The sequence below is a fragment of the Populus trichocarpa genome, chromosome 11, assembly GCF_000002775.5.
Source record: "Populus trichocarpa isolate Nisqually-1 chromosome 11, P.trichocarpa_v4.1, whole genome shotgun sequence".
In the NCBI taxonomy this organism is placed as follows: Eukaryota; Viridiplantae; Streptophyta; class Magnoliopsida; order Malpighiales; family Salicaceae; genus Populus; species Populus trichocarpa.
In genome coordinates, this window is record NC_037295.2 from 1,989,588 (window position 1) to 2,014,551 (window position 24,964).

The 24,964-nt window shown below is 30.7% G+C and overlaps 3 protein-coding genes across 8 annotated transcripts; 1 reads left to right on the top strand and 2 right to left on the bottom strand.

The window, feature by feature from the left end:
• Positions 1 to 373: 373 nt before the first annotated feature.
• On the bottom strand, positions 374 to 3,648 carry LOC7485539 (uncharacterized). 6 transcript variants are annotated; one of them, XR_008056845.1, is made up of 6 exons: positions 2,982 to 3,268; positions 2,561 to 2,758; positions 2,182 to 2,311; positions 1,161 to 1,368; positions 810 to 1,045; positions 374 to 736 (listed from the first exon to the last, which is right to left on the bottom strand). XR_008056845.1 is itself a non-coding variant. In XM_052445572.1 (5 exons), exons 2-5 carry the CDS (start codon positions 2,753 to 2,755, stop codon positions 964 to 966), a joined length of 609 nt encoding a protein of 202 aa, XP_052301532.1. In that variant the 5' UTR covers positions 2,756 to 2,758; positions 3,314 to 3,648; the 3' UTR covers positions 374 to 963. The 6 variants fall into 6 exon arrangements, 5 of the variants coding, with proteins under 5 accessions (XP_052301532.1, XP_002317214.1, XP_052301533.1 ...); XM_052445572.1 differs by lacking the exon at positions 2,982 to 3,268 and adding an exon at positions 3,314 to 3,648 and having other exon boundaries at positions 374 to 1,045; positions 2,182 to 2,305; XM_002317178.4 differs by lacking the exon at positions 2,982 to 3,268 and adding an exon at positions 3,314 to 3,646 and having other exon boundaries at positions 374 to 1,045.
• A 13,992-nt stretch (positions 3,649 to 17,640) lies between these two features.
• Positions 17,641 to 18,226, bottom strand: LOC7485438 (NADPH-dependent diflavin oxidoreductase 1). The gene has a single exon (XM_024611697.2). The coding sequence runs from the start codon at positions 18,091 to 18,093 to the stop codon at positions 17,884 to 17,886; it is 210 nt and encodes a 69-aa protein (XP_024467465.2). The 5' UTR covers positions 18,094 to 18,226; the 3' UTR covers positions 17,641 to 17,883.
• A 4,680-nt stretch (positions 18,227 to 22,906) lies between these two features.
• On the top strand, positions 22,907 to 24,445 carry LOC7485540 (peroxidase 27). The gene is made up of 4 exons (XM_002316574.4): positions 22,907 to 23,198; positions 23,326 to 23,511; positions 23,607 to 23,772; positions 23,867 to 24,445. Exons 1-4 carry the CDS (start codon positions 22,977 to 22,979, stop codon positions 24,274 to 24,276), a joined length of 984 nt encoding a protein of 327 aa, XP_002316610.4. The 5' UTR covers positions 22,907 to 22,976; the 3' UTR covers positions 24,277 to 24,445.
• Positions 24,446 to 24,964: the final 519 nt, after the last annotated feature.

Sequence of the window (24,964 nt, forward strand, 5' to 3'; positions counted from 1 at the left end):
AGTGTCATGAATGTTCATGACGAGAGATTTATTTTAAATTTTTTTTTCCCATGTGATCTCTGCTGTTGTGCAACTGGCCAGATATCATGTGTTTTGTTGTCTGCATCAGACTCATACTTGTAAAATATTATATTACCTTTTCCCCTCCACTTATCCAGATACAATAATCATTTAGGAGATTCTTCAATGATATTGGTGACAACCATTTGAGATTTCCCTTGTTTTTTGTCTTAACACCTTTCTCTTCGCTCTTTTATTCTTGAATTTTGAGTGAGTATTCAGATTATTCAATGTTAGGCATTGGTGTTAATGTTCATTTTTAGGCCTTTTTCTTTCTTTCTTCCTGAGCTACTCCATGACTGCACATAGAGGGTAAAAGGTGAAAAGTTTCAGGTGCACATGCTTCTGCGCACAGAAATTATCTTATTGCCTTTAACCTTACGGATGAGTGCTGTCTTGATCTTGTTTCACTCACATGAAAGCCATGTACAACAAAATGGCAATCTAAGTGGGATTGCCAAAAGAGCAAACAGAATGAAAGCATGGGGAGCCAAAATAAAGGTTGAAAGACATCGAAAGTAACTATCTGATCCTCCATTAGGCTGTGTAGGGTTGCACAAGAGACCACATAATGTAACACATCATGTTTCTCTTCCATACGTCTTTAAAGAAGATTCCTCCTCCATGTCATTCCACTATATGCTCTCGTCTGCATCTGTAAGATTTTAGTGAGGCCCTGAAAAAAGTTGAGCAGTGCTGAATATAGAATCCGTGGTTTTGGAAAGTTGTTGATTAGTGTTTTCCATCACCTTATCTTCTCTATTATATGGCAAAGCTTCATTGAAAAGAAGCCTATTCTTGCAAAAAGGATGCTCATCATCAACTAATTACATTCATCTCTGATTCAGTGTATACACCAATTATTTCCCTTCTATGAGAACGTGGTGCATAATGTTGCTGGTTTCAATCAAGGGAATTATCAATTGCATTGAGCTTCCCAATTGAAAGAGTGAGGTATATCAGCAACATTGTTCCCATACTTGACCTGTTGAGATGAAAATACATTTAGCACATCGAGTGTGCTAAAATAAATTGCCTGTAGACAAGCATAATGACATGTGTTTGATCTTTTGGAGCTTTTTTAATGGTTGGTAACTTACAGTGTGGCAAAGAAGAAAAGAACCCTTTTGGGATCAAGGACCCATGAAGGTGAAGACCGCTTGAAACTATTTCTCCTAATGCATCTACTTTCTGGAGTGGCATTCATGTTGCCGGTCGTGATTGTGATTTGATGATGAAGTTGTGGGCTACTGGAATGATCTGCCGTCCCTACCGTTACCGCCGCTGCCTTTTCTGGCGTGCTAGGCCCTATTAAAGCAGTTACAGATTAGTAAATACAATGTCTATATACATGTAAAACATTTGATGTTTTGGTATGTAGCATTTTCATCAACTTTCCAAAAATAAGTGCACATGCCTTCAACAATGGACAACCAAAAAAATGGATAATGCTCTGTAATCTGTACTCCATGTTAAATTAGTTAAACCCACCATTGTTTCAAGTCGGTTGTTGAACACTCCATGGTTGACAAAATTGTTTGGTAACATTTCACTTTCACTAATCGTAACTATTGGCCCCATTAACAGTAGTAGAACGGGTTTGTTCTGAGCAAATACTCTTTTGCTTATCTAGGACACCTAACCTTCAACAGTTAAACCTAGGTTTCTCATACTCTCTCTATTATACTCACCTTGGCAACATGTTGACGAAGGCAAGGAAAAGGGCTAGCTAGAACAAATATCAATAGTGCACATCAAGCTGCCCTCTCATAGATGGAATTTACCCTCCCAAAATTGGAGCTATTAGAGATTAGTGAAAACTTTTTACAAAATAACACCAAGCATGTTAATCTTGATTTGTTGTTTCTGATGTTTGCTTGTGAATTGCATAAACTAAATGTACAGGAGGGTAAAAACAAAACTAACGATAGAGAATTTGGAAAACTACTAAGTCCCTATAAAATTGAGTTGTCTAAAAATTTATAGAATACTTATTTTGAATGAGTCTTCTATAGTTGAAGCAAAGTGACAACATGGATATTATTATAAGGATAACAGAAGCAAAATCGACATGACGTGACCACAAAACTAAATTCAGTGTCTCTAATGCAAAAATGATACCTCTAGGTGAAGCTGAAGCAACAATAGCATCTCTATCACTAACAGAAAGATGAGAAAGATTAGAATTTATCTTCTTCTCGCCGCCTCCGCCCCCCCGCGGTGACCCTTTTCTGGAATGGCTCCTCTGCAACTTTTTTCATTCAAAACAAAATCATTAAAAAGGTAACCAAATTATTCAAACAAAATAGATCAAATTACTAATCTTCCATTGGAATCAATAAAGCATATAGATAATGATGATTTGACAAAAAAGACAATGGATTGCGATGGCATGCGTATTGCTGAATCAACTACAAGAAAAATTATCCACATGTAGACAAAAGGAGGGAAAAGAGAGAAGAATAAAGGAAAAGTGAAAGAAAAAGTAGAAGAAACTCACTGTGATCCTTGAATTTGTATTGCTATCTTTATTTATGCCGTGAGAGAATCTTTCCATGTCAATAACAAAGCTATCTGATTTCTCCTTTGTGCATTGAAATCCATTTATATGATCTAAGACTGAGATTTTTTGTGCTTCCATGTGTTCTTCTAATGCGAAGCCACCACCCCCACCAGCTTCACTTGATGAATCCATATCCTAATCCAAAATCAAGAACCCAAAGATTGGAAAGGAAAAATATAAGTTATTCAGTTGAAGAAAAAGACAACTTGTATGAACAAGACAAACAAGTAAAACCATAAAATAAACATTAAAAAAGACAGACTCAAAAACCAATAACACTTGCAAATTTTGAAATTTACAAGGGATTATTATGGAGAGGAACCCGTGTAGAAAAAAAAAAAAAAAAAAAAGAGCTTACCAACTTTGGATTATCCGCCATTTCCGTCACTTTCTTGGGAAAAAAAATATAGATAGAAAAGAAAATAAAGCAGAGTGTTTTAAATATAGTAGTGTCACAAATTGCGTATCCAATGGATCAATAATCACTACCCACCATATGATTAAGAGAAAATAAAGAGACACCCTTGTGCAGGTCAAAACTTAGAAAAACATTATTTCTCGTACAAAACAAATCAAAAATAGAAAATTTTAAGACAAACTAAGGTAACAACTACAAAGACTTGTTCTTTTTTTATTTATTATTTTTTTCAACTACTATATAGTTGATTAAGAAAAAATGAACGCACAAACCTTAGCTAGCCCAGATAGACTTTGTTAGTCAAGAGTAGGTATTGCATCTCCTTCAACAAAACCCTGTTGGAATTCAGTATGGAAAGGGGAGATAGATACATGTATGCACAGTTTCAGTCTTTGTAGTTAAACTGACTTTTAACTTCTGTGTTTTTTCTTATATTGAGAGAGAGAGAGAGAATATCTTTCCTTCTCTCTTCTTTCTTGGAAGAGGAAGATTGAGAGGAATTCTGTTCAGAACAGAGCAGGGGAGGAACAGAGGAGAAGTAGGAAAATGGTCATGTGCTGGTGTTTGTAAAGAAAGAAATGAGAAAAGCAGGGGAGTTGTAAATGGGGAGGGTTTTTTTTTCTTTTGTATTTATACTATAAATTTTTTAAAAGTGATGTTGTTGTTTGTATTTTAGTCATTGTTGTTAATTTTTAAATTAGGGGAGTAGGTTTTTAAAGAACACATAAAGACATCAGAAAATTTAAATCTTTTGGGTAGAGGATTTGCTTTTCCTATTATTCTCTAGGTTGAATTCTAGAATATAATTTGGTAACACAAGCATCTAGAGTTTAAGGTTGTAATTTCAATAATTTTTTAAATGATATAGGTTTGAGTTCTATTAATTTAAATTTATATGATTATTATATAATAAAAGAGGGTTACCCTTGTATTGTGTAAAATCCAACGAGCCTTTCGAGATATATATATATATATATATATATATATATATTAGACTAATTTAATATGGTCGATTTTTGTTTTTGGATATGACTTGATTAATTAATAAATAAAGAAGTTCGGAGACCAAATAATTTTGGAACAAGGAATAGAAGGTGTCTTGTACGCATAATTTTGTCTCTGAGTTTTCTACTAATAATTTTCTTTTAAGAAAATTTGGATCCATGTTGGAAGATAATATTTTAAATACTTGAATTTAAAGACAATTGTGAACATTGAATATATAAACTTTATCTTAAATAACTGATCTTTATTTATATAATTATTATTGAATTAAATAACTCTTTGTTCCCCTCTTTCTTAAGAAAAGAGAGAGATTTTCTCTTCTTATCTTGTTAAATATTCTGGACAAATTCATTTATTAAAAGATCTCCTTCATTAAATGAATTGAGATCTCATAATCTAAGTATTGAGATTTTCATTAAGATTAACATTATCTTGGAAGATGAAAAATTCTCTTTCTATTATAAAATTATACATTGTATATGAATGTCTAGATATCTTCTTACATCCTTTTATTATTATATTCATTCATCATCATCAAGTTTATTTGAATTTACATCTCCTTATAACCTCTGAGCTTACAAGTATTTATATACATGTGCCTATAAAATAAAAATGTTCTCTCTCCATCTCCCCTAATCTTCATTGTTCTTATATATTATATCTACTCTTTATTAATTATATTATTTTATTATTGTATATTTTTTGATACATAGTTTCATAATAAGTTATCAGCACGAATTGCTCCTCGTTTTCGTCTTAAAGTAGATAATCATATTTGATAAGAAGTAGAAGCACGAATTTCTCATCGCTTTCATCTTGAAACAAATAATCATATTTGGTTTGTTGATAAGAAGTAGAAGATATTTTTTTTATTGTTGTTGTATGTTCTACATTCTGTTTTCAGATCAAGTATATAGGATGAAAACCTGTGACAAAATCTTAAGATTATTCTCAGGTATAACAACGTCATGTATTGATCTTCATTTTATATTTATATTTTTATAATATTTTTTATGTTTTAAGATCTATTTTTATATTCCAAGATATATATATATATATATATATATATATATATATATATAAAAAAAAAACTAAATTTCTAACAATATTGATATTTTTTTTATGAAGTAACAATGACAAACCTTGCCAAACTTGAGTTCATAGCATTTGATATTGCGGGAAAGAATTATTTGTCATGGATTTTTGAATTTCTTCAATCATGTCTTTAATTTCCTATCAAACTTTAATATCATGCAATTAAGCCCCTGATTTGACCAAATTAACTCTTACAAATTACAATTTGACCCTTAGACTTTAATTTCTTCCAATTAAAGTTTAAATTGACTTCAAAAATTAATTTTTTTTGTAATTAAACCCTCAATAAATTCAATTAAACCTTGAAAAATTATAATTGAGTCATTAAACATCCAATTTTGAATTTCCCTCCTCAAATTGAATTTTCTTTGCCAATAGAGCCTTTATCAGTAGAAAATACACTGTCAAATTCTCCAATCTTGTATATTTTAATCTTCCCTAACCAGTCTTCGACAATTTCCTGAGTGTTTTGGTATATTTTTCACATTGATATATATTTTTTTATTTTCTTCCAATATTTTTTTTGTATTTTCTCTTTTTTTTTTCTATTTTCATTTATGTCGGAGCTCAAAATAGGTAACAACAATTCTTATATGATTTAATAAAACTTGATTCCAAGAAACAATGTTATTCAACATAGTCATCTTGAGGTTTTTGGTTTATCTCAATTTATCTATTAATTTTTCAATTTAATCTTTATTTATAATTAATAATTCTTTTTTTATTATCACATATGATTCTTAATTTATTTAATTAAATTCTTGCATAGGGTTTTTGGTTTGCGATTATAATTATTTTCTTTAGAGCCTGAAAAAAAATGTTGTAATCATGTTAACATTCATTTTTTTGCGTTGAAAAAAATTTATTAGGCCCACAGTGAAGTGTACGCTATAATGCTAGTCAAAACTAAACGTTATGTCATATTAATTAATAGAATCATGTTGTAACTTATAGAATACCACTAGTTACAATTTGAGTATCATAAATTTCTCCATGACTAAGTGGTAAAAATCTCCTTATGTTAACATTATTATTTTTACTAATAATAATTAAAGTTTTTTTTAATTAACTTTAATATACATCAATGTACATATTATCATAGATTTTGTTTATCAATAAGAATTAAATCCATAATTCTGCTCTGTATTAAAATAAGTGAGTTGCAACTTCCCTACTTCACTATTCATATGAATAGTGAAGTAGGTTCCCTTTTTTTCCTTTTCTTTTTGATTTTGATTTTAATTTTTTTTTCTCAATTTCATCATCATATTTTTAATGGTTGTTCAAGTTGTCAACTAGGTCATGTTGGACCAACTCCATATGATTTAATTTTAAATCAGGGCTAGAAAAGAAGTCAGCTCGAGAGGGTTTTTTTTTTTTTTTGTCAATGTCATCATTTTTTCTTAATTTCATCCTTAGAATTGTTTTAGTGGTCAGCAAGATTGCTTTTAGATTGGCCAAGTCATCTAGGTCACGTTAAGACAACTCTTACATGATTTAGTTTTAAAGTCGAGTTAGGCAAGGAATTTGATCAGGAGGTTTTTTTGTCAATCTTATCCTTATATTTTTTTTACTGGTCGAGTGGGTTGCCTTTAGACATGCCAAGTTGATTGGGTCATGTCAAGGCAACTCCCACTTGGCTTAATTTTAAACTTGGGTTGGGCAAGGAGTCGGGTAAGAAGGTTTTAAAGTTGACCTACTAAGTTGTGTTTAATAACAATGCCAAATAATTCTCTATGACCTGGATTTTTTTTGTTGTTTTTTTATCTAACTTGCATAGCAGCGTAGACGTGTAAACTAATATTTTCTAACTAGATAAATGGCCCACATAACGCCATAGGTTGACCCAAATTTTTTCTATCATAAAAAAGAATGTTAAAGTGACTCAAGCATTCCCAAAGAAGCAACAAAACTAAAAAGCAAAAAACTCAAGACTCGGATCACTGACTTGACTGGGTTCAATAAGCTTGCATAATTTTGATAATACGAATAAAAAAAGCCACAACAATAAAGAAACTGATAAAAAAATTAGGGATGAAAAAAATGTAAAAAAAAAAATTACCTGAGCCCATTAGGGTCAGCATGTCTAATCTGTGACTTGGTCGAAATAGTGGGGTAACTCCATGAAAAACAAATTGAATAAACCAATGAAGTTCAATTATCTAACAATCAAATATTGAAGGGAAAAAAAATTATAAGAAAACCAATGGAAAAACAGAGTTGAGTCAACTACGGATAACCTGTTGACCCTGCAACCATAGGCATATGATTAAGGTAATCTCATAGAAAGAAAAGTGAAGAAAAAAAAGAGCGGAGATGAATTCCTAATAAATAAAATGTTGAAGAATGATATTAAAAAAAATGTAATTTAATAAAGAACCTAAAAAAGACCAAAATCAACTTGTGTTAATATTTGAAACCTATGACCTGATCATGAGACTAATACTAACCCTATAGAAGGAAAAACCTAATAAATAATGAAGTAAAATTCTCAATCACAAAATAATGAATGATGAAATCGGAAAAAAATACAATAAAAAAATATCTAAAACAAAATAAAGGTAATAAAAAGAAAAAAATACTAAATCTGATATAAAAATAAATCGAAATCAAATATTAAGAGATGAAATTGAAAACAAAATTCAATTAGAAAATAAAAAAATAATAATTAAAAGAATATGGACTAGATTTTATATAAAAATTAAATGAATTCAAATGATGAGAGAAGGAATTGAGGAAAAAAGATCTATAAAAGATAAATAAAAAACAAAAAACAAAATAAGTAGCAATTAAAAGAATAAAAAACAAATTGTATACGAAAAACAAATGAAAGAAATATCTTGTATTTTAATAAGGAAAAGAAAGAGAAGAAAAAAATTCATTGAAGCCACACCATTGACCCGCCTCCAACATGTGCCCCTCCATCGATAAGATCTTGGTGCGCCACTCCTAACACTCCCGTGGAAGGCGGTGTTTGACTGCTAGATGAGCCCATATATGTTGCTCGAAAGGCATATACTCCTTACATTTGTTGGCATGTGAGGTAAACGCACCCGCTAATTTCAAGGGTAGTTAAGTAATTATAAAATGAAAAGTCAAAAGCACTCTTGCCCCAGCTAAATTTTTTATTCATTTAAAGGGAATATTAGTAATTTTATTACGTAACAAAAATATAAAAAAATCAATTTACCTTATTTAATATATGATAATGCCAATTGAATTCCAAAAAAAAAAAAACAGTCTACCCCTAATTTTTAATTTTTTTTTAGTAATAATATCTCATCCACAAGAAAACTCAACTTTTTATTCATTACTTTTATTTATGTAATAATATCTCATCCACAAGAAAACTAAACTTTTTATTCATTATTATCAATTTTTTGTTTAAAGAAGTCAAATATTTTCTCAAATCAATCATGTTACATCTAAAATATCAACACAAACTGCAACAGCTGTTGGAACCATGACATTGACTATCTTAAAATTCTTGTATTATATTATTATTATTTTGAACAACCATGTATAAGCGCCAGTGGTGGTCCAATAATTTCATACTATAAGATGCAAATAATTGAAAATTCTTTGCTACAACATCAACGCTTGCGTGCTAAACCTAAATGCCAGGATAGGACATCAGGCAAGCGTGACCAAACAGCAATCTTGGCGGCGAAAATGACCATCGCATTATCGACAATTTCAGGTTCATAAGCTTTCAAAGCAGAACTCCATTAAGCATTAAGTGCATCCTTTTACAATTTATTACAATTATACATTTATATTATTATTTAATTAATTAGGTCAATGCAATTGATCAATCTTTGATGGAAATTAACCAATCATGTTAATCTAAATTCCTTCGCGGTGAAGAACAAAGGACACCAATGTCATGACATTGATGATGTGGGTTGGTTTAAGCTCTTAAATCGATGTTATTATTTATTAAAAAGTATATTGTTAAGCCGGTTTGGAACCTAATTTAGAAAATGGCTTGTATTATTCCGTCCTCAAGTTAATTTAAGGGTTGCTAGATAAATCTAAATGAATAATTTTTTATTAAAATAATATTGTTTTATTTTTTCAATAAAATTTTTTTAGTGTTGCTCCAGCCAACTTTGGATTAGGTTTGGTTCTACAATTTAATTTTATTGGATCAATCAAATTATAAATCAATAAAATTTAATTAGAACAAAATATTTTTTCTAGTTCATGTTATAATTTTTTATTTAATCAAGTTTTCAGTCACAAATTTCTTAAATCAACTCACCTATGCAGGTTGAGTTCTATGGAATCCCACGTGGCATTTTTTTTCTTTTTAGGGGGATATCATAAAAATGCCATAATTGTTTTTTAATTATAAATTTACGAGGGATTTTATAAATTTTTCAAAGGAGAGCTAGAACCACGCCTAAGTAAATTCATCCCTGATAGTTATGCACTATTCGGGTCAAAACATATATATATATATATATATATATATATATATATATATATATATATATATATAAACAAATTACAAATTCTATTTTCTCTTTAAAAAATAGGTAAAGGTCAAAATAAATTGATTACATGTAAGTATGAGCATTTACATTTGATCAGCAAGTAAGAAGTATTTACATGGGCAGCACATGTCCTGATCGGCACTCCATTATTTTATTTAGGGTAGTCAGAACATTTTATAATAAGGTTACACCTCCACCTCCAATTTTGACACCAATATTGTATTCGATTGCATTAAAAAAACTTATTTGAAGATAGAAAGAATTAAAAAAAAAAAAAAACATATAGGAAAGTTCTTGCTTTTGGAATTGCAGACTCCACTAGCTAGCAATTAGAAGCTGCAATGCTATTTGTTTATATGGACGGCAATTAATATATTTAAATGAAAGACAACAAAATAAGTAATTAAACCTTGTATGCCCATTACCCGAATCAAGATTCGGATTATATTAATTCAAGTTTATCTAATTAATAAAATAATTTTGAGTTTTTTTTTAAGTTAACATTACATTTTTTTTAATAAAAAAACAAACTTTTTGTAAAAGTACTAAATCCCTTTAACCCAATAAGTTAATTTTTTTAACATCTAATCTAAATTAGATGAAATTGTGTTTGTGATTGTGATATAATTTTAACATCTAATCTAAATTAGATTGTGTTTGTGATATTAGATGTTTTTCAAAATGATTTTTACTTAAAAATATATTAAAATAATATTTTTTATATTTTTTTATTTTTAAAATAAATATATCAAAACAATAAAAAAAAGTTAAATAATATTAATTTAAAATTAAAAAAAATAAAATAAAAATAAAAATACAGTACAAGGCAAGTGGCCAAGTGCCTTAATACTTTTGGGACGGCGGGATATGATAACTGTGAAGAAAACAACATTTTTTGAACGAGTGGCTTGTTAACACTGGACAAAGCAGCTGCGGCGCTTGTCAAGGAAGCATCCTAGCAATGTTTGTTAACTTCAATGTTGTTTTAAAATTTTTATTCAAAATTAATGTGATTTCAAGTTTTTTTTTTCCTATTAAATGACATTGTTTAGAATAAAAGTTTTATTTTGTCTAAAGAATTTTATTTTATTTTTTCTTTCAAAAAACCTTTAATACGTGAAATTGACCCACCAACTTGCCACCTAGATTTTAGGTTAGGTCATGTACCGAACCGGTCCGAGCCGGGTCTTATTAACAAGCAGTACTTGTCAAGATGTGAAACTCCAATCTCAAGCCTGCAGTTACGACCACTAATTAACAAGCACCGTGGGGTTTTTTTTTCTTTTTTTCCTTTCAAATCCAATAATCTACCTTGACAACCATATTATAGGTGACTTAGTGGTAAGAATTTAGAATCAAGGGGTTTACTTTTCCTATGATCTCAGATTCGAGCCTCGTAGTTGCTAATATTGATGGTCACTGGAAGCTTACTTGGTCGTTAATTTCAGGACCCGTGATGATTAATCAAGGTGCACGCAAGCTGACCCGGACACCTCACATAAATAAAATAATAATAATATACCTTGACGAAGTAGCATCTATAAACATGGCTACCAATAACCGAGGTGACCACATAGCTGAAGGTCAATTACCCCTTTGTAATTGTTCCTTCTTTCAATTTTCGGTCCCCTCTTTCTGGAAATTATCACCATTCAAAGGGAATATACATTAAATGAAACAGAACAAAACAGTGCCACGCTAAATCAAAATGAAAGGAGGGATGATATGCAGGCACTTGAGGCCAAATCGCAATAGCACAACAGGTTGGTTCTCTAGAGTATCCCATGCATGGCTGTATCCAAAGGGTGTAGCATGCTCCTTCAAGAAAGAAACGAAAAACCTCCATCACAGCTTAAGTAATACAGACATGCTGTCAATCAAATCAATGCCCGCCCATCTCTCTTTTCCCATCATGAGATTATCTATATATCTAGCCAGGGGAAATATCCAATATTGATATGTACAAATCTACTATAAATTAATTATTACCTTGAGACCTCTCTAAAATAAACAATATATATGCAACAATGGCAGTTGAAGAATTGTTCAATGCGAGTGTGAGGCCAGCAGCCTTACCATATATAACCTTGGTATATACTAAGAAAATACTGTATATTTCCATTGTAACATATTACTTGATTCTGATCAATTTAGTCTCAAAACAATTTACTTTATCATTTTCGTCACTGATTCATCAAACATTTCTTAATTTAGTTCTTTCACCTAAAATCATATCGCAACTTTGTCTGTGCAAGCCAAATTCTCTTAAAAACAAGTTAATTATTTATTGTATAAAATTAGGAAAATAATATCCATTATTAACTGGAGTAGTTTAAAAATATTTGATACTCTTGGATCCATTTCGAGAGAAAAATTAGTTTAAAAACCCAATTAATTCCCTTTCTTTAGTACTTTAATTTTATAACATAAATAAGTTACAAGATCCCAAGTAGGGTTGATATGGTGACGGTATTTGAAAATATTATAGTGATTATTTTTTAAAGTATTTTTTGCTCGGATATTTATCAAAATAATTTTTTTTTAAAATTATTTTTGACTTCAGCACGTTAAAATGATCTGAAAATATAAAAAAAATATTAATTTGAAATAAAAATATAAAAATAAATTTAATTTTTTAAAAAATATTTTTTAAATACAAAAATAATTCACGGAATATCCATTATTAACTGGAGGAGTTATGGTTAATTAGCCAGTCAAAGAAAGTGGTTAATTATGAAGGCTCATAGCGTATGTACATCTCCCCATTTCCTGGTCCATGTTGGTTTCCGTTTTGTAGCATGATTACTTTGAACTTTTGGGTGGCTTACTTTCGATGGAAGCAGCAGCCGTTAAGTTCACTTCAAGCCAGCCATATTCATTCTTTGCTGGTGCAATTATTATTATATGTGGCCTCCTTTCAAATTGCAATTTTTTAAAATAAAGTAGAAAGATTTTAAATATCTATTCATCGACTTTTTTATTTTAATTTTTGGACTCGGTATTAAAAAAATATTAAACTTCTCTTATCATACCAAACTAATATAAATCATCTGTCATTGATGAGAATATTTAAGAAAAAATACTTTATATCAATTAACATAAAGTTAGCTAAAAAATACTACTTACCATAAACAAAATCTAAATACATATACTAATATTTTTCAAATTATATACTTGTGTTGTTTAGCTCGTATTATAAGACGTGGCTAATTAACTGATTAATTTAGTGATTCATTAATATAAAACCTAGCCCAAACGAGCTCATTAAAGAAAACAAAATTAATTTTATTTTATAGCTGTACTCTTGATTAAAAAAGGCTTGAAATGATCTCATTGCAAAGTTTTATTTTATTTTGTTTTGAAAAAATAAGAATTGACATGTATAATGTTTAAATATTTGAAGAGTTAATAGATTTGAGATACAGATTTAAATATAAGGTTTAAATATTTGATTATAATAATGCCGACACATGTAGTGATCCTATGTGTTGCCCACATTTTGGTGGTTGCAAATCCCATCATGGCTTACCAATGATGTTGTCATCATTGCCGATAGACACAAGCTCTTCACATTCTCTTAGAGTCACTGTTAGAGCAGCCTCCCTCTGTATTTTTTTCCATGTGACGTGATACACAAGGCACAGAAAGTCTGGAGAGGGATGCAGGTATCATTATAGTCTCCACTCAAAAGTAAAACACGACAACAACAAGCATAAACATAAGGTAGTTTCATATCATTTTTGTTGCATCTAAATGTTGTTGTTGGTTGGACATTGGGTAGCCATTTCCATCAAGTAATTATAGCGTGCGTGGGTGTACAATATATTATTATTATTATTATTATTATTATACATATACCCAAAAATTGATTTTTTACTGTAGAAATTAAAATTTTCTTTGATTTGTTACTTGATATTTTTATCATTTTACATTACATATTTATCACCTTTTTTTTTCTTATCTTTGTTTTTTTAATATTCTTTTAGCTTTTCCTTTTTTATATATATATTTTTTTGAAAAAAAATATTATTTTTTATTCCTTACACTTTTTAAAATATTTATTACTCTACACTTGGTCTATTTATACCGTTCTTTTTATTTTTATTGTCATTCTTTTGTAATTTGTTTTGTAATTATTTTTTCTTCATATTTTTTTTAAAAACTTATTATACGGAGATCAAGGAAATGGTGTTTTAATATGACAATTGCAATATTGTTTTATTTTTCTACTAAGTTAAAAATAAACTTAAGATTTTATATGTCTTTATTAAAGGATATGATCTTCTTTGTATCTTAATGTATATATAAACATCAACTTTTTAATTTATAATTATATTCATTTGCGTTAAAACAAACTTATTCGACCTGTAATTAGGTGAGTCAAATAGACGCGTTAACATTGTTTTTTGTATTTATTAGCATAGATGATTCTCGATTTATTTAATTAAATACATGCATAGACTTTTTGATTTATAATTAGGATTTTTGTTGTAAAAAAACATTTAAAAAACTTGGATAATGTTTTTTTGGCAAAAAAAAAAATAAAATTATCCCGCCATGGTGAAATAACTATTATCAACTACTTTTTAATTTGTACTTCCTTCCATAATCAGTTTACCAAACCGATTTTTTTTGAATTTTTATTTAATTAAATACATGCATGGTACCGTTTGGGAACGCGGCTGCGGCTGCGTTCCCAAAAAATTTGAATTTTTTTTTTTTTTTTTTTTTTGCTAAAATTAAATATGGTTTGTACGTTTTGGATCGTTTTGATGTGCTGATGTCAAAAATGATTTTTAAAAAATGAAAAAACATCATTGGCATGCATTTTGGCACGAAAAGTTATTTGAAAAGCACCCGCAACCACACTGCCAAACACGCTCTTAATTTTGTAAGTGCAGCTACTCGTTATTTTGTCTGCTTCAGCCATTTTTTAAAAAACTCTCAATGTAAAGCCATCATTAGGTTATTATTTTATAAGATCAAAATCTACGTTAAGTAACACATTTTTAGATTTTTTTATTCAGTCCATGATACAGGATTATATATTATGATTTTTTAAAAAGAATTTTAATAAAATACGAGGTTAATTTGAATTAATTCCTTTTGTTTTCTTCTATTTGTATTTTTTTATTAACACATTTACATTTATATTAACAAAAATATATATAAAAAAAGTATAATCTGAACTAGGTAATTAATATTTATTCTCGTAATTAAATTAAACCCAATTATAACTCATTAATATAAATAATATTCAAATATCAAACCCGTCTTGTTATAACTTTTGTGAAATAAAATGAAAGGTAAAACTAAACGTGAATTCTCAAATTAGGGATTAAATTATTGTGTTTTTTTTTTGTTTCCCTTCAATTTTTCGTAAAAGAATTCTGTAAAGTGGCAAGCTTAAAGCGAAATTCACCAAAAACAGTGAATGGGAAAGATGTGCATGCATTTTTCAATATGACTTTTGCTTGGGAGGAGAAACCAACAAGAGACTTGTGCAAGCGTGCTAGCTAGGGTATGGCAGCCTATGCACCTAACCCTTTGCCATGGCGATAAAGGAACACAAATTAATGGAAGATGAAGTCAAATGCTTTTTTATCCTAAGAAAGGCCAAAATGCTCACAAAGAGCTGTGGATTGCTATGTGTGAAAGAAAGAAAGAAAATCTTCTTCTCCATGTAGAGGCATGAAATCTGAACCAACCGTAACTCATCCATCCCGATTTCGAAGTAGAAATTAGGCCAACTGGGTAGCTAAATATCGAATCTCAATTGAATGAGCATGAGCTTGAGACAAAAACAAAAAAAACAAAATAAAAATAGGACACAAGACGTTATCGAAGGTGACAAATTAATATTAATTTCCAACACAAGTGTTATACTTTGAGAACATATTAGATTGGAATGTTTTTCTAGCCAAAATGTCGTTATATATGTGATATGTTTTTATAAATTGCTGAATTTCTTAAAAATTAAATAAAAGTATGCCCTAAATTGACGTGCAAGAAGATAATTTTTCCTTCGAAGAAAAGTTATTTTGAAAGGAAAGAAGAGGTTAGAAGAAAGAAATGATGTGACACACCAATATGTAGGCTTCTATGTCAGAGATGGGGCTCTTAAAGTCAAAATTTAATAAAATAACTTGTTTATCAAGATTATTTTTTGAAAATATTATTTTTTTTCTGCAATGAACAACATTATAGATATTGGCTCGCGCAGAGAGCTGCGATACAGGGTGGATTATTTTTTTAATATATAAAAAATTATTAAAATTAACCTATTAAATTATAAATTTTGATTATGAAATCAAGAGAAATTCATGAAAAAAATAATTATGATGTCAATTTCCAATCAATCTAATATTTATTGGATAAAAAAACAATTTAAGTCAACCCAGAATAACCTATTTGATCATGAGATTGAGATAATTTCATAAAAAATATATTACAAAACTTCATTTACAATAGATCCAGTATTGAAGGTTGAAATAAAAAAAATTCATGAGACTGTGATAACTTCATATAAATTAAATTGAAAAAAAAAATAAAAAGCTCATTTCCCAAACAATCTAATATTCAATAATAAAGCTGAACATAAAATTAAAAAGAAAAAAAGAGATTGAGTTGTTGGAGGGTCCAATTAAGGAAAAAGAATTAATTAAAAAAGAATCTAAAAAAATCTAGCTAAAGTCATGACTCAGATCATTAGATTGGAATAACCTTATAGAAAAATAATTAAAAAAATTATAAAGCTTAATTAAAAAAAATCAATTACAAAATGACCAAAAAAAAACAGAGTCAACCCTTTAAACTAGCAACTTAAGTCATGATATCGGGATAATCTCATAGAAAACAAAATTACAAAAACTAATTTTCAACCAATTCAATGTTGAATGATGAAATAAAAAAAATATTAAAAAAAACAAAAAAAAAACATAAATCAACCTAGATTAACCTGGTAAACTCGTAATATGGATTATAAGATTGCGATATATTTATAGAAAGCAATTGAAAAGGAAAATGAAACTCAACTTTCAATATATCTAATGTTGAAAGTTGAAATCGAGAGAAAAAAAACTAAATCCATGAGACATGTTTGCAACCTAATAAAAAAAAATAAAATTATGAAGTATAATTTTTAAAACAACGTAATATTGAAGTATAAAATTAAAAAAATAGGTTAGTAAAGAGTAAAATTAAAAAAAAAAACAAAAAATATTATTATAAGAAATAATATTTTCTAAATGTTGCTATAATGATTCACGTCCAGTGTTTTGTTAATGTATTGTAATATTTATATAAAGTTATCTCTTAATAAGAGTTAAGATGAGATTGTTTATGTTTTTCAATTCAAAACCTAAAATTTAATATAATGATTGCATCATTAATTCTCGTAAACCTAAAAGTTTCTTATCATATCGAGTTCGGATCATATCAAGTTCTCAATGAAAAAAGATAGACCTGTGCCCCTATTTTTGCCAACATTTGCCACCTCGATATGCGCAGAGGTTAGGGTTTACTTCAAGTGTCTATAAGAGGGTTTTGTGCTTTTGCACTGTGATTTTTAAAAATATTTTGATTTAAAAATTATTAATTTTTTTTTAAAAAATTAATATATTTTTTAGTGTTTTATAATAGTTTTTAAATTTAATGTTTTTCAATAGTGATTTTTACTTGAAAATATATAAAAATATTTTTTTATTTTTTTATTTTTAATATCAACGTATCAAAATAATTAAAAAACACTAAAAATATATTAATTTAATATTTTTTAAGTTAAATACACTTTTAGAATACACCCAAAAACAATTTTAATTAAATACAATAACAAATACCCACTTAATCATATTATAACTCAGAGTTCGGTTTCGACAGGTGAAGGCGAAAACTTGATTTATAAACCTTGCTACCACTTTGCATAATCGTACATGAGAAAAATAGCGTGAAAGACAATCTCAAATCCCATTGTTATAACAATACAAGGAATAAAAAAACGATGCACTGTATTGCTATATATCTTGCGCAATTGCTACAAAGCAGCATCACAACAAACTTTCCAAGATCTCTTCTGGGAAGCAAAGCTGCTAGATAAATTAATGTTAACGATCATACACTGTATTGCTATATATCTTGCGCAATTGTCAATCAATTTTGAAGTTCCAGTACCTTTACAACAAGCTAGAAGCTAGTTTTTCTTCCCTGCAATGGAATTGTCCCATAATGCAAGAACCCAGCAGAGATCAGGACCATGCTTCAACATGGTATCTACCAACCTTTTCCAATCTCCTAAGCTGCAAAACAGCAGTTTCCCTTGAAAATCCAGCCTCTTCGGATATAATTTCCACCATGGCTGACATTACATCTGAGGGCATTTTGGTTGCCGAACTTGCAACAGATATGCATGCCCCTTTCAATAGAAAATCCCAAACCGTCTGGCTCTGTTTCCTCATCTTCTGCTGCACATAAACGTTTTGTAGTTGATCTCTTGAGAAGGCTACATAAAACCTTCCACCCCTTGCTATGCAAAGTGGTCCACCGTTCTGTGCATGAGACAACCAAAAATCTCTGTACAAAAAGTCATTCTCCTCATTTCGACAACCAAAAAAACATCCAAATAGGAGCAGCAGCAGAGCCAGACACATCTTGCATGGCTCTTTCCTCTACAAATCCATGAAAAGGAACACAACCTGTCCCGGGTCCAACAAGTACAAGCAGAGCTGATGGTGATGGTGGAGGAAGGGCCGGGAACCCTTGTGAAACCATACAGGAATATATACACCTGCTCATGCAAATATATGTGGCAACACCACAACAATCAGAACTGAGCTAGCAAGGAGCATGAATATAAGATATGATTAGGAAGAAATAAATGACTTTGTTAATTTTTCCTTCAATTGAAAGGAAGAAATTTCAATTACAAAGTTTCAACCTTCATTTCCATTGAACCATTGCTTAGAGGAATTTGACTTCGCCAGTTGGAAAATCAGAAAATGTAACTAGCCTCACTTGATAATATAAGTTGACAGAAGCCAGAACATCATCACGCTGAGCAACTAAAACTCCCAATCTTATCACATTATCAACCTCTATCATATATAAGCCTTCAGAAATCATTTACCAGATTCAATACAAGTAATAAAAAATAATAATACATTTTCCTTTATGATACAACAGTACTTGTGATATCTATTGTCTAGTTGTTTAGTTTAAAGCTAGCTGAAGAACCCGAGTATACTAGTTTTATCAAAGATTCTAAGGATAAGAGACTGTTTGTGGTTAAGAAAAATATTAATATTTCTAATGCACCATACCTAAAGTAAACTGCATTGTGTGGTCTTTTTATGAGTTCCTAACCGGTGGTCTATCTATAGCTTAGGATGAGAATTTATTCGTGTGAATAAATCTAGTTTTTTTTTTAAAAAAATTCTTTATGAGCTTGTGTACCCAAATGAATTCTTATGGAAATAATCCATGTAGGTGCCCTGACAAGGTTCACCTATCCTGGAAGGCGAAATGGTTTTTCATAACTCGTGTGTTGTGGTGAAAAATACTCTCAATTAAATTGATGAATATTCATAATAATTTTATAAATTTTCTAGTCAATTCCTGATATTTAAATATCAACCTACTTATACGTTCAATGTTTATACTCAAATATTGACCATTAATTCTAATTAATTAACATTTTATGAGTTATTGAAATATTAATCAAATTCTTATGGATTCAATAAATTAGTTATTAAATGCAAAATGCATGTAAATATGTATTTTGTAGAAAATTCTAAAACACAACATATATGTTTTTTTTAATATGTTTTCAGCAAAAACATGATTTTTGTATTTTTGTGAGACTTTGTCATATGCAAACAAATAAAAAATATTTTGTATCTTTTTTATAAGAGAGTTTTATTTTTATGATTTTTTGAAATTTTTAAAGAAAAACAGATATATTTGATATTGAATCTACATCTTACAATATAAATCTACAACCCCAATATTAAATAAAATATTTAAAAAAATTGCAAGGATCTACAAATAATTTTAAAAAAGATTAATGATCTTTTTAGATTTTTTTAAAAATTATTTACGGCTTGTTTCTCTCTCAAGACATTAAAATAAAAATCAATAAAACTAAGAAGTTAGGGCTCGAGGCCCAAACTCAATGGTTTGGTCTACAAACAGCCCAACAGCTTGTATTTATTTTTTTATTGGAGTTGGATCTAACCTCAATTGTGTGGGTTGAGCTAAAATATATCCAATCATATTTTTTTAACACTAGCACGACTCAGTGAGTTGGATCTAACCACTTTTTTTTAAAAAAAACACCATCAGTGACCTCTTGAAGATTGCTGGTAAGAGTCATTGCCAACAAGTAATTAATTAATTCTCTGTGTATTTTCATGCACAGGACCCTAGTGCCTTTAGTTTTATGAGGGAGGAAGGGGGAGAAGAAGTTACTATGCTTGGGGTTGATAGCTTGCTGGTGGAGGAATAATTAAGAGCTGGCGGCTGACACTGCTATTCAGAGAAGATGCACGCTGCGGTGCTGGCGACTGCGCCACTGCTGGAGCAAGCTGATGTTGCTGCGCCTGGGATGATGAAACTCTAATGCTGCTGTAACTGATAGACAGTAATATTTATTTAGAAATGAAACAGAAATGAAGAAAGAGCAGAGAGTAGAAAGGAAGAAGAACAGAGAATGAATCTGTTATACAGAGAAGCAGAAGACGAATTCTAGCACTGTTTTATTATTTGCTTTTGCTTAAATGTTCACATCACTAATCCTCAGTTTATATATGCAGTATTAGAAAGATACTACACGGTATTTGCTCTTTTTTTTTGCACTGAAATAATGCTAACAGATTCACTTAACTAACAAACAATACTAACAGCATTCTAACAATATTAATCTCTAATCTTCTGACACTTGGCAGACGTAGAGCCGTTGATATCTTTACAGTAACTGGGAAGAACCACCTTTGCAGTTTCTGTAGGAGGACGGTCTGTCAAGAGGTCACTGCTGGTGCAATGTTGTTGCTGGTGTGGAGGAGCTGCCAGCGTGGAGAGGCTGGACGTTGTCACTGGCGTTCACGTTGCTGAGTAGCTGGAACAGGAGAAGACGAAATGCTGGAACTGGAGGATCACGGTGGAGGCTGCGACTGGCTCTGCTGCTGTCGAGTGTGGTGGTTGTTGTTGCTGGAACTTTGAGTTTGTTGTGCTTGTGCAGGAAGTAGCTGGTGGAGGAGGAGCAGTCGGCCTGAGGTGCTGCTATTGCACGGTTGAGGAGAAAGTTGCTGCTCCTGGTCACGTTGCTGGCCTTGGAATGCAGAGGAGCTACTGGACTTTGTTGTTGATGGCTGGTACTGAAGCCAGTGCTGCTGTTGTTGCACCGATAGGGAGGGAGCTGCTGATGAATTAAGCCGATCACATTGGAATCAACGATGCTGATGCAGAGGTGCTGGTGAAGTTAATCACAGTGGAACCAATGATGCTGATGCAGAGAGAAATCACTATAGCTGAGGGGGAAATGGGTGATCGAGGTCTAGTTCCCTTGGGGTTGCTGGGCGTGATCAGTTTTTCTAAGATAGAAAAGAGAGTCAATTTTTTGTTCTTTGTTTTTATTTCCAATGCGTGTGTGGTGGACAGTGTTTTTGGTGTGTGTGAGAGAGATTCCTGATTTTTTAATATCTAAATTTTAACCTCTCTAAAAATTAAATTAAAAGTAAATAGCTCAAAGTTCTGAAAATATTTATATTAACAGACAACATATACGCAAGACGATCTTAATTAAATGCATACAATATATGGAGTGGATGGATGGAACATGGTTCAAGCAACTAAGAGAATCTAAAATTCTAAACAATTTGGGTTATGTTTTAAAATCATATAAATGAATATCTACAAACGTGAGTAAGTACGAGACTTAAAGAATATAATCTTCAAGTTGGATTAATTTAAATGCTCCATTAATGAACCCACCACCAAACTAGCAAGCTATTAATAGCAATTCTCTGTATGGTGGCTTTCAAAAAATGACTATCTCATCATGTAGACGTGGTCTCACTTATTATAAGAAAGAAGTTTAGAGATTAGACGCCTATATATGTTGTTTTTATTTTATAGTAGCAAAAGTATGAATTCATTGTTTTTTTTTTTGTGTTTTTTTTTTTGGAGAGTTGTACTCTACAACAAACACAAAAGTAGAAGAAAATACACTCTTAGTTCGAACTATTTCAATTCTAAATAACATTAATAATTTTGATTTTTCAAGATTACTTGAAAAAAATACTATATACAATTAAAAGATTTAAATTATTGAATTATGAGATATTGAAACTAATTTATATTATTTTTTAATATAACTTTGATATGAAAGTTTAAATTAATAACATTAGATCAATAATTTCCTTAAAAAACTTTTGTGGATCAATATTATTGCAAGCCAAGACCATTATGATATAGACAAGTTGATTTCTATATATGATCAGAAGTAGAATATTTGCTGAAGTACTTTCTCATCACACAAACTCCTTGGCATGCTGCAGGGCATCATGATAAAAAAAAAATGATAAGAAAGGATTTCACCAACTTCTATTTGTTTCTATCCTAATTAAAGACAAACTTGGAATTTAAGCTTATTACCAGGTGAAAATGTCTTAAGTTCAAAATTTATTCAGCAGTTTGTTAGCATGATGACCACCATGTCTGACGTTGTGATCACTAGACACATCTGACTTTGTTAGAATCTTAATTAGTCCAAGTGGCATTGAGAGAAGCAGCCATGGTGTCGACAACCAATTGAGATTTTTTAAATTCAATTATATGTTCATTTTTATCAAGCAAGTTAAAGTTTCAATTCAGCTAGCTAATAATTGAGTGGTAGAATGGACATCTTACCGCCTGCCTTACGGTCAACTATTCCTTCATCCCCTAATTGAATTGCTCAAATTTGATTGTGTATAGCTTAGTTACTTTGTTTTATAATATGGATCCAATGAGCAATCACATGAATCATTCCTGTTCTACTGTGCTGTCACAGATCATTACCTGCAGCTTCATCTTTATATTATGAAAATGGAGCCATCATAATCTTATAATAATTAAGTCAACAGAAAATTAGGATATGAATATGCACCACCACATAATTTAAATAACAAAAGCAAACCATATCATTAATTAAATTTCTTAAGGGAACAGTAGATCAAACATCTTGTAATGACAGCTTTTCCCATGAGATAAACAGTATGTCGAGGCTAGTATAAAAGAGTTGGCATGTTTCATTGAGTTCTCACTAAGAAATCAAGGTTCAAAACATTGACATTGTCACCTTGACATGGCTAGTTCAAAGCTTTCCCCATGTCTAATCTTTCTTCAAATCATTTTCTTGGTATTTGTCTTTAACTCAGCAAATGCGCAATTGAAGGTAGGGTTTTACAAGGATACATGTCCAAAAGCTGAGGCTATTGTGAAAGAGGTTATGGATCAAGTGATGAAAGTAGCTCCTAGCCTTAGTGGTCCTTTGTTGAGGATGCACTTTCATGACTGCTTTGTTAGGGTATGTGAGCCTTTAATCCATCTCTGATCATTTGAAAATCCTGAAACAGTTTTAAGCTCTTTTTTTTTTGCTTGAATTCATGTACAATGCTTAATTATGATGACTAGCTAATTATATATTTCTACAGGGTTGTGAAGGCTCAGTGCTTTTGAACTCTAGTACTGGCCAAGCTGAAAAGGATTCACCTCCAAATTTAAGCCTTAGAGGATATCAAGTTATTGACAGAGTCAAGACTGCATTAGAAAAGGAGTGTCCTGGAGTAGTTTCCTGTGCGGACATCTTGGCCATTGTGGCTAGGGATGTCACGGTTGCGGTAAGAAATTTCTTTCAACTTAATTATATATTTCTTTTGTAAGAAAAATCTTAAGGAACAGAATAGTTTTAATTAATAATAATTTATCCTATCAGACTATTGGACCTTTCTGGGAGGTTGAAACTGGAAGAAGGGATGGAAGGGTGTCCACTTTTTCAGAGCCCTTGACAAACCTGCCACCATTTTTTGCAAACATTTCTCAATTGATATCAATGTTTCGTTCAAAGGGTCTAAGCGTGAAGGACCTTGTAGTGCTTTCAGGTACTTAAGCATTTCACTTCAGGTTCTTTGTAGAGAGTCTTGTAAAAAGAAATTGTACTGAAGTAAATCCTAATTATTCTGTTCTGGCACAAAGGTGGGCACACCATTGGCACTTCTCATTGCTCTTCATTCAGCTCTCGGCTTTACAACTCCACCGGAAAGGATGGCACCGATCCCACATTGGACTCAGAATACATAGAAAAACTGAAGAATAAATGCAAGGTTGGAGATCAAACTACGCTAGTAGAGATGGATCCTGGAAGTGTGAGGACATTCGATAACAGCTATTATACACTCGTAGCTAAAAGAAGGGGACTTTTCCAGTCTGATGCAGCTCTCCTTGACAACAGTGAGACAAAAGCTTATGTTAAACTTCAATCTGCTGCGACCCATAGATCTACATTCTTCAAAGACTTCGGTGTTTCCATGATAAATATGGGCAGGGTTGAAGTTCTAACCGGTAAAGCTGGTGAAATCAGGAATGTTTGCAGCAAGGTTAACTAGTTAAAGTTTAGTGTCATTATGGAATAAAATTTTATTTTATTTTTTTTTGCATGGAAAGATTTGTATGGCTTGCACGTACCTTTTTAAGAATTCTTTTCTTTTTTCCTTGAAGATTTGCTTAATTGTTTTAAGTGTGGAAATCCATTACATTACTCCATCAATAATAAAAGTGGTTAAAATATCACTGAATAGTAACTTTGGTGTTTTTTATTTTTTTTTGTTTACCTTTATGCATAGGTTAAATCTCAATACTGGCTTGGCAATTCAAGCAAAGTTTTGTCAAAGAACCATCTTAACTCAATAATTTTTAAGTTGTTAGGTGAGGTGAGGTCTCAAAATATGATTTATATTATTCTCTAACACATCCCCTCAAGTGAAAGCCCTTTAAACTTGAAACTTGCACAGACCTCCACTACCTTGTGTTTATTTAAAAAAAAAAATAAGGATGGTGAGATTCGAACTCATGTCCAATAGTTTAAGTTGTTAGGTGAGGTCCAAAGATATGATTTATATTATTCTCTAACACACCTCTTAAGTGAAAGCCTTTTGGACTTAAAACTTGCACATATTCAGATCACCTTGTGCTTAATTTTTATAAAATAAATGGGGGTAGTGAGATTCGAACTCGTGACCTCTTGGTCATCAAGACTTTAATACCATGTCAAAGAATCATCTTAACCCAATAGCT

What these genes read in the sequence shown, in the direction of transcription:
- LOC7485539 (XM_024611450.2), bottom strand. Translation starts at nt 3,002, where the DNA reads ATGGCGGATAATCCAAAGTTG. An exon ending in TGGCGGATAATCCAAAGTTG is followed by an intron (nt 2,759 to 2,981) that starts GTAAGCTCTTTT and finishes ATTTTGGATTAG; the next exon opens with GATATGGATTCATCAAGTGA. An exon ending in TGCTTCAGCTTCACCTAGAG is followed by an intron (nt 1,369 to 2,181) that starts GTATCATTTTTG and finishes CTGCTTTAATAG; the next exon opens with GGCCTAGCACGCCAGAAAAG.
- LOC7485438 (XM_024611697.2), bottom strand. Translation starts at nt 18,093, where the DNA reads ATGAGGAAACAGAGCCAGACGGTTTGGGATTTTCTATTGAAAGGGGCA.
- LOC7485540 (XM_002316574.4), top strand. Translation starts at nt 22,977, where the DNA reads ATGGCTAGTTCAAAGCTTTCCCCATGTCTAATCTTTCTTCAAATCATT. An exon ending in CTAGGGATGTCACGGTTGCG is followed by an intron (nt 23,512 to 23,606) that starts GTAAGAAATTTC and finishes TTATCCTATCAG; the next exon opens with ACTATTGGACCTTTCTGGGA. An exon ending in GGACCTTGTAGTGCTTTCAG is followed by an intron (nt 23,773 to 23,866) that starts GTACTTAAGCAT and finishes TCTGGCACAAAG; the next exon opens with GTGGGCACACCATTGGCACT.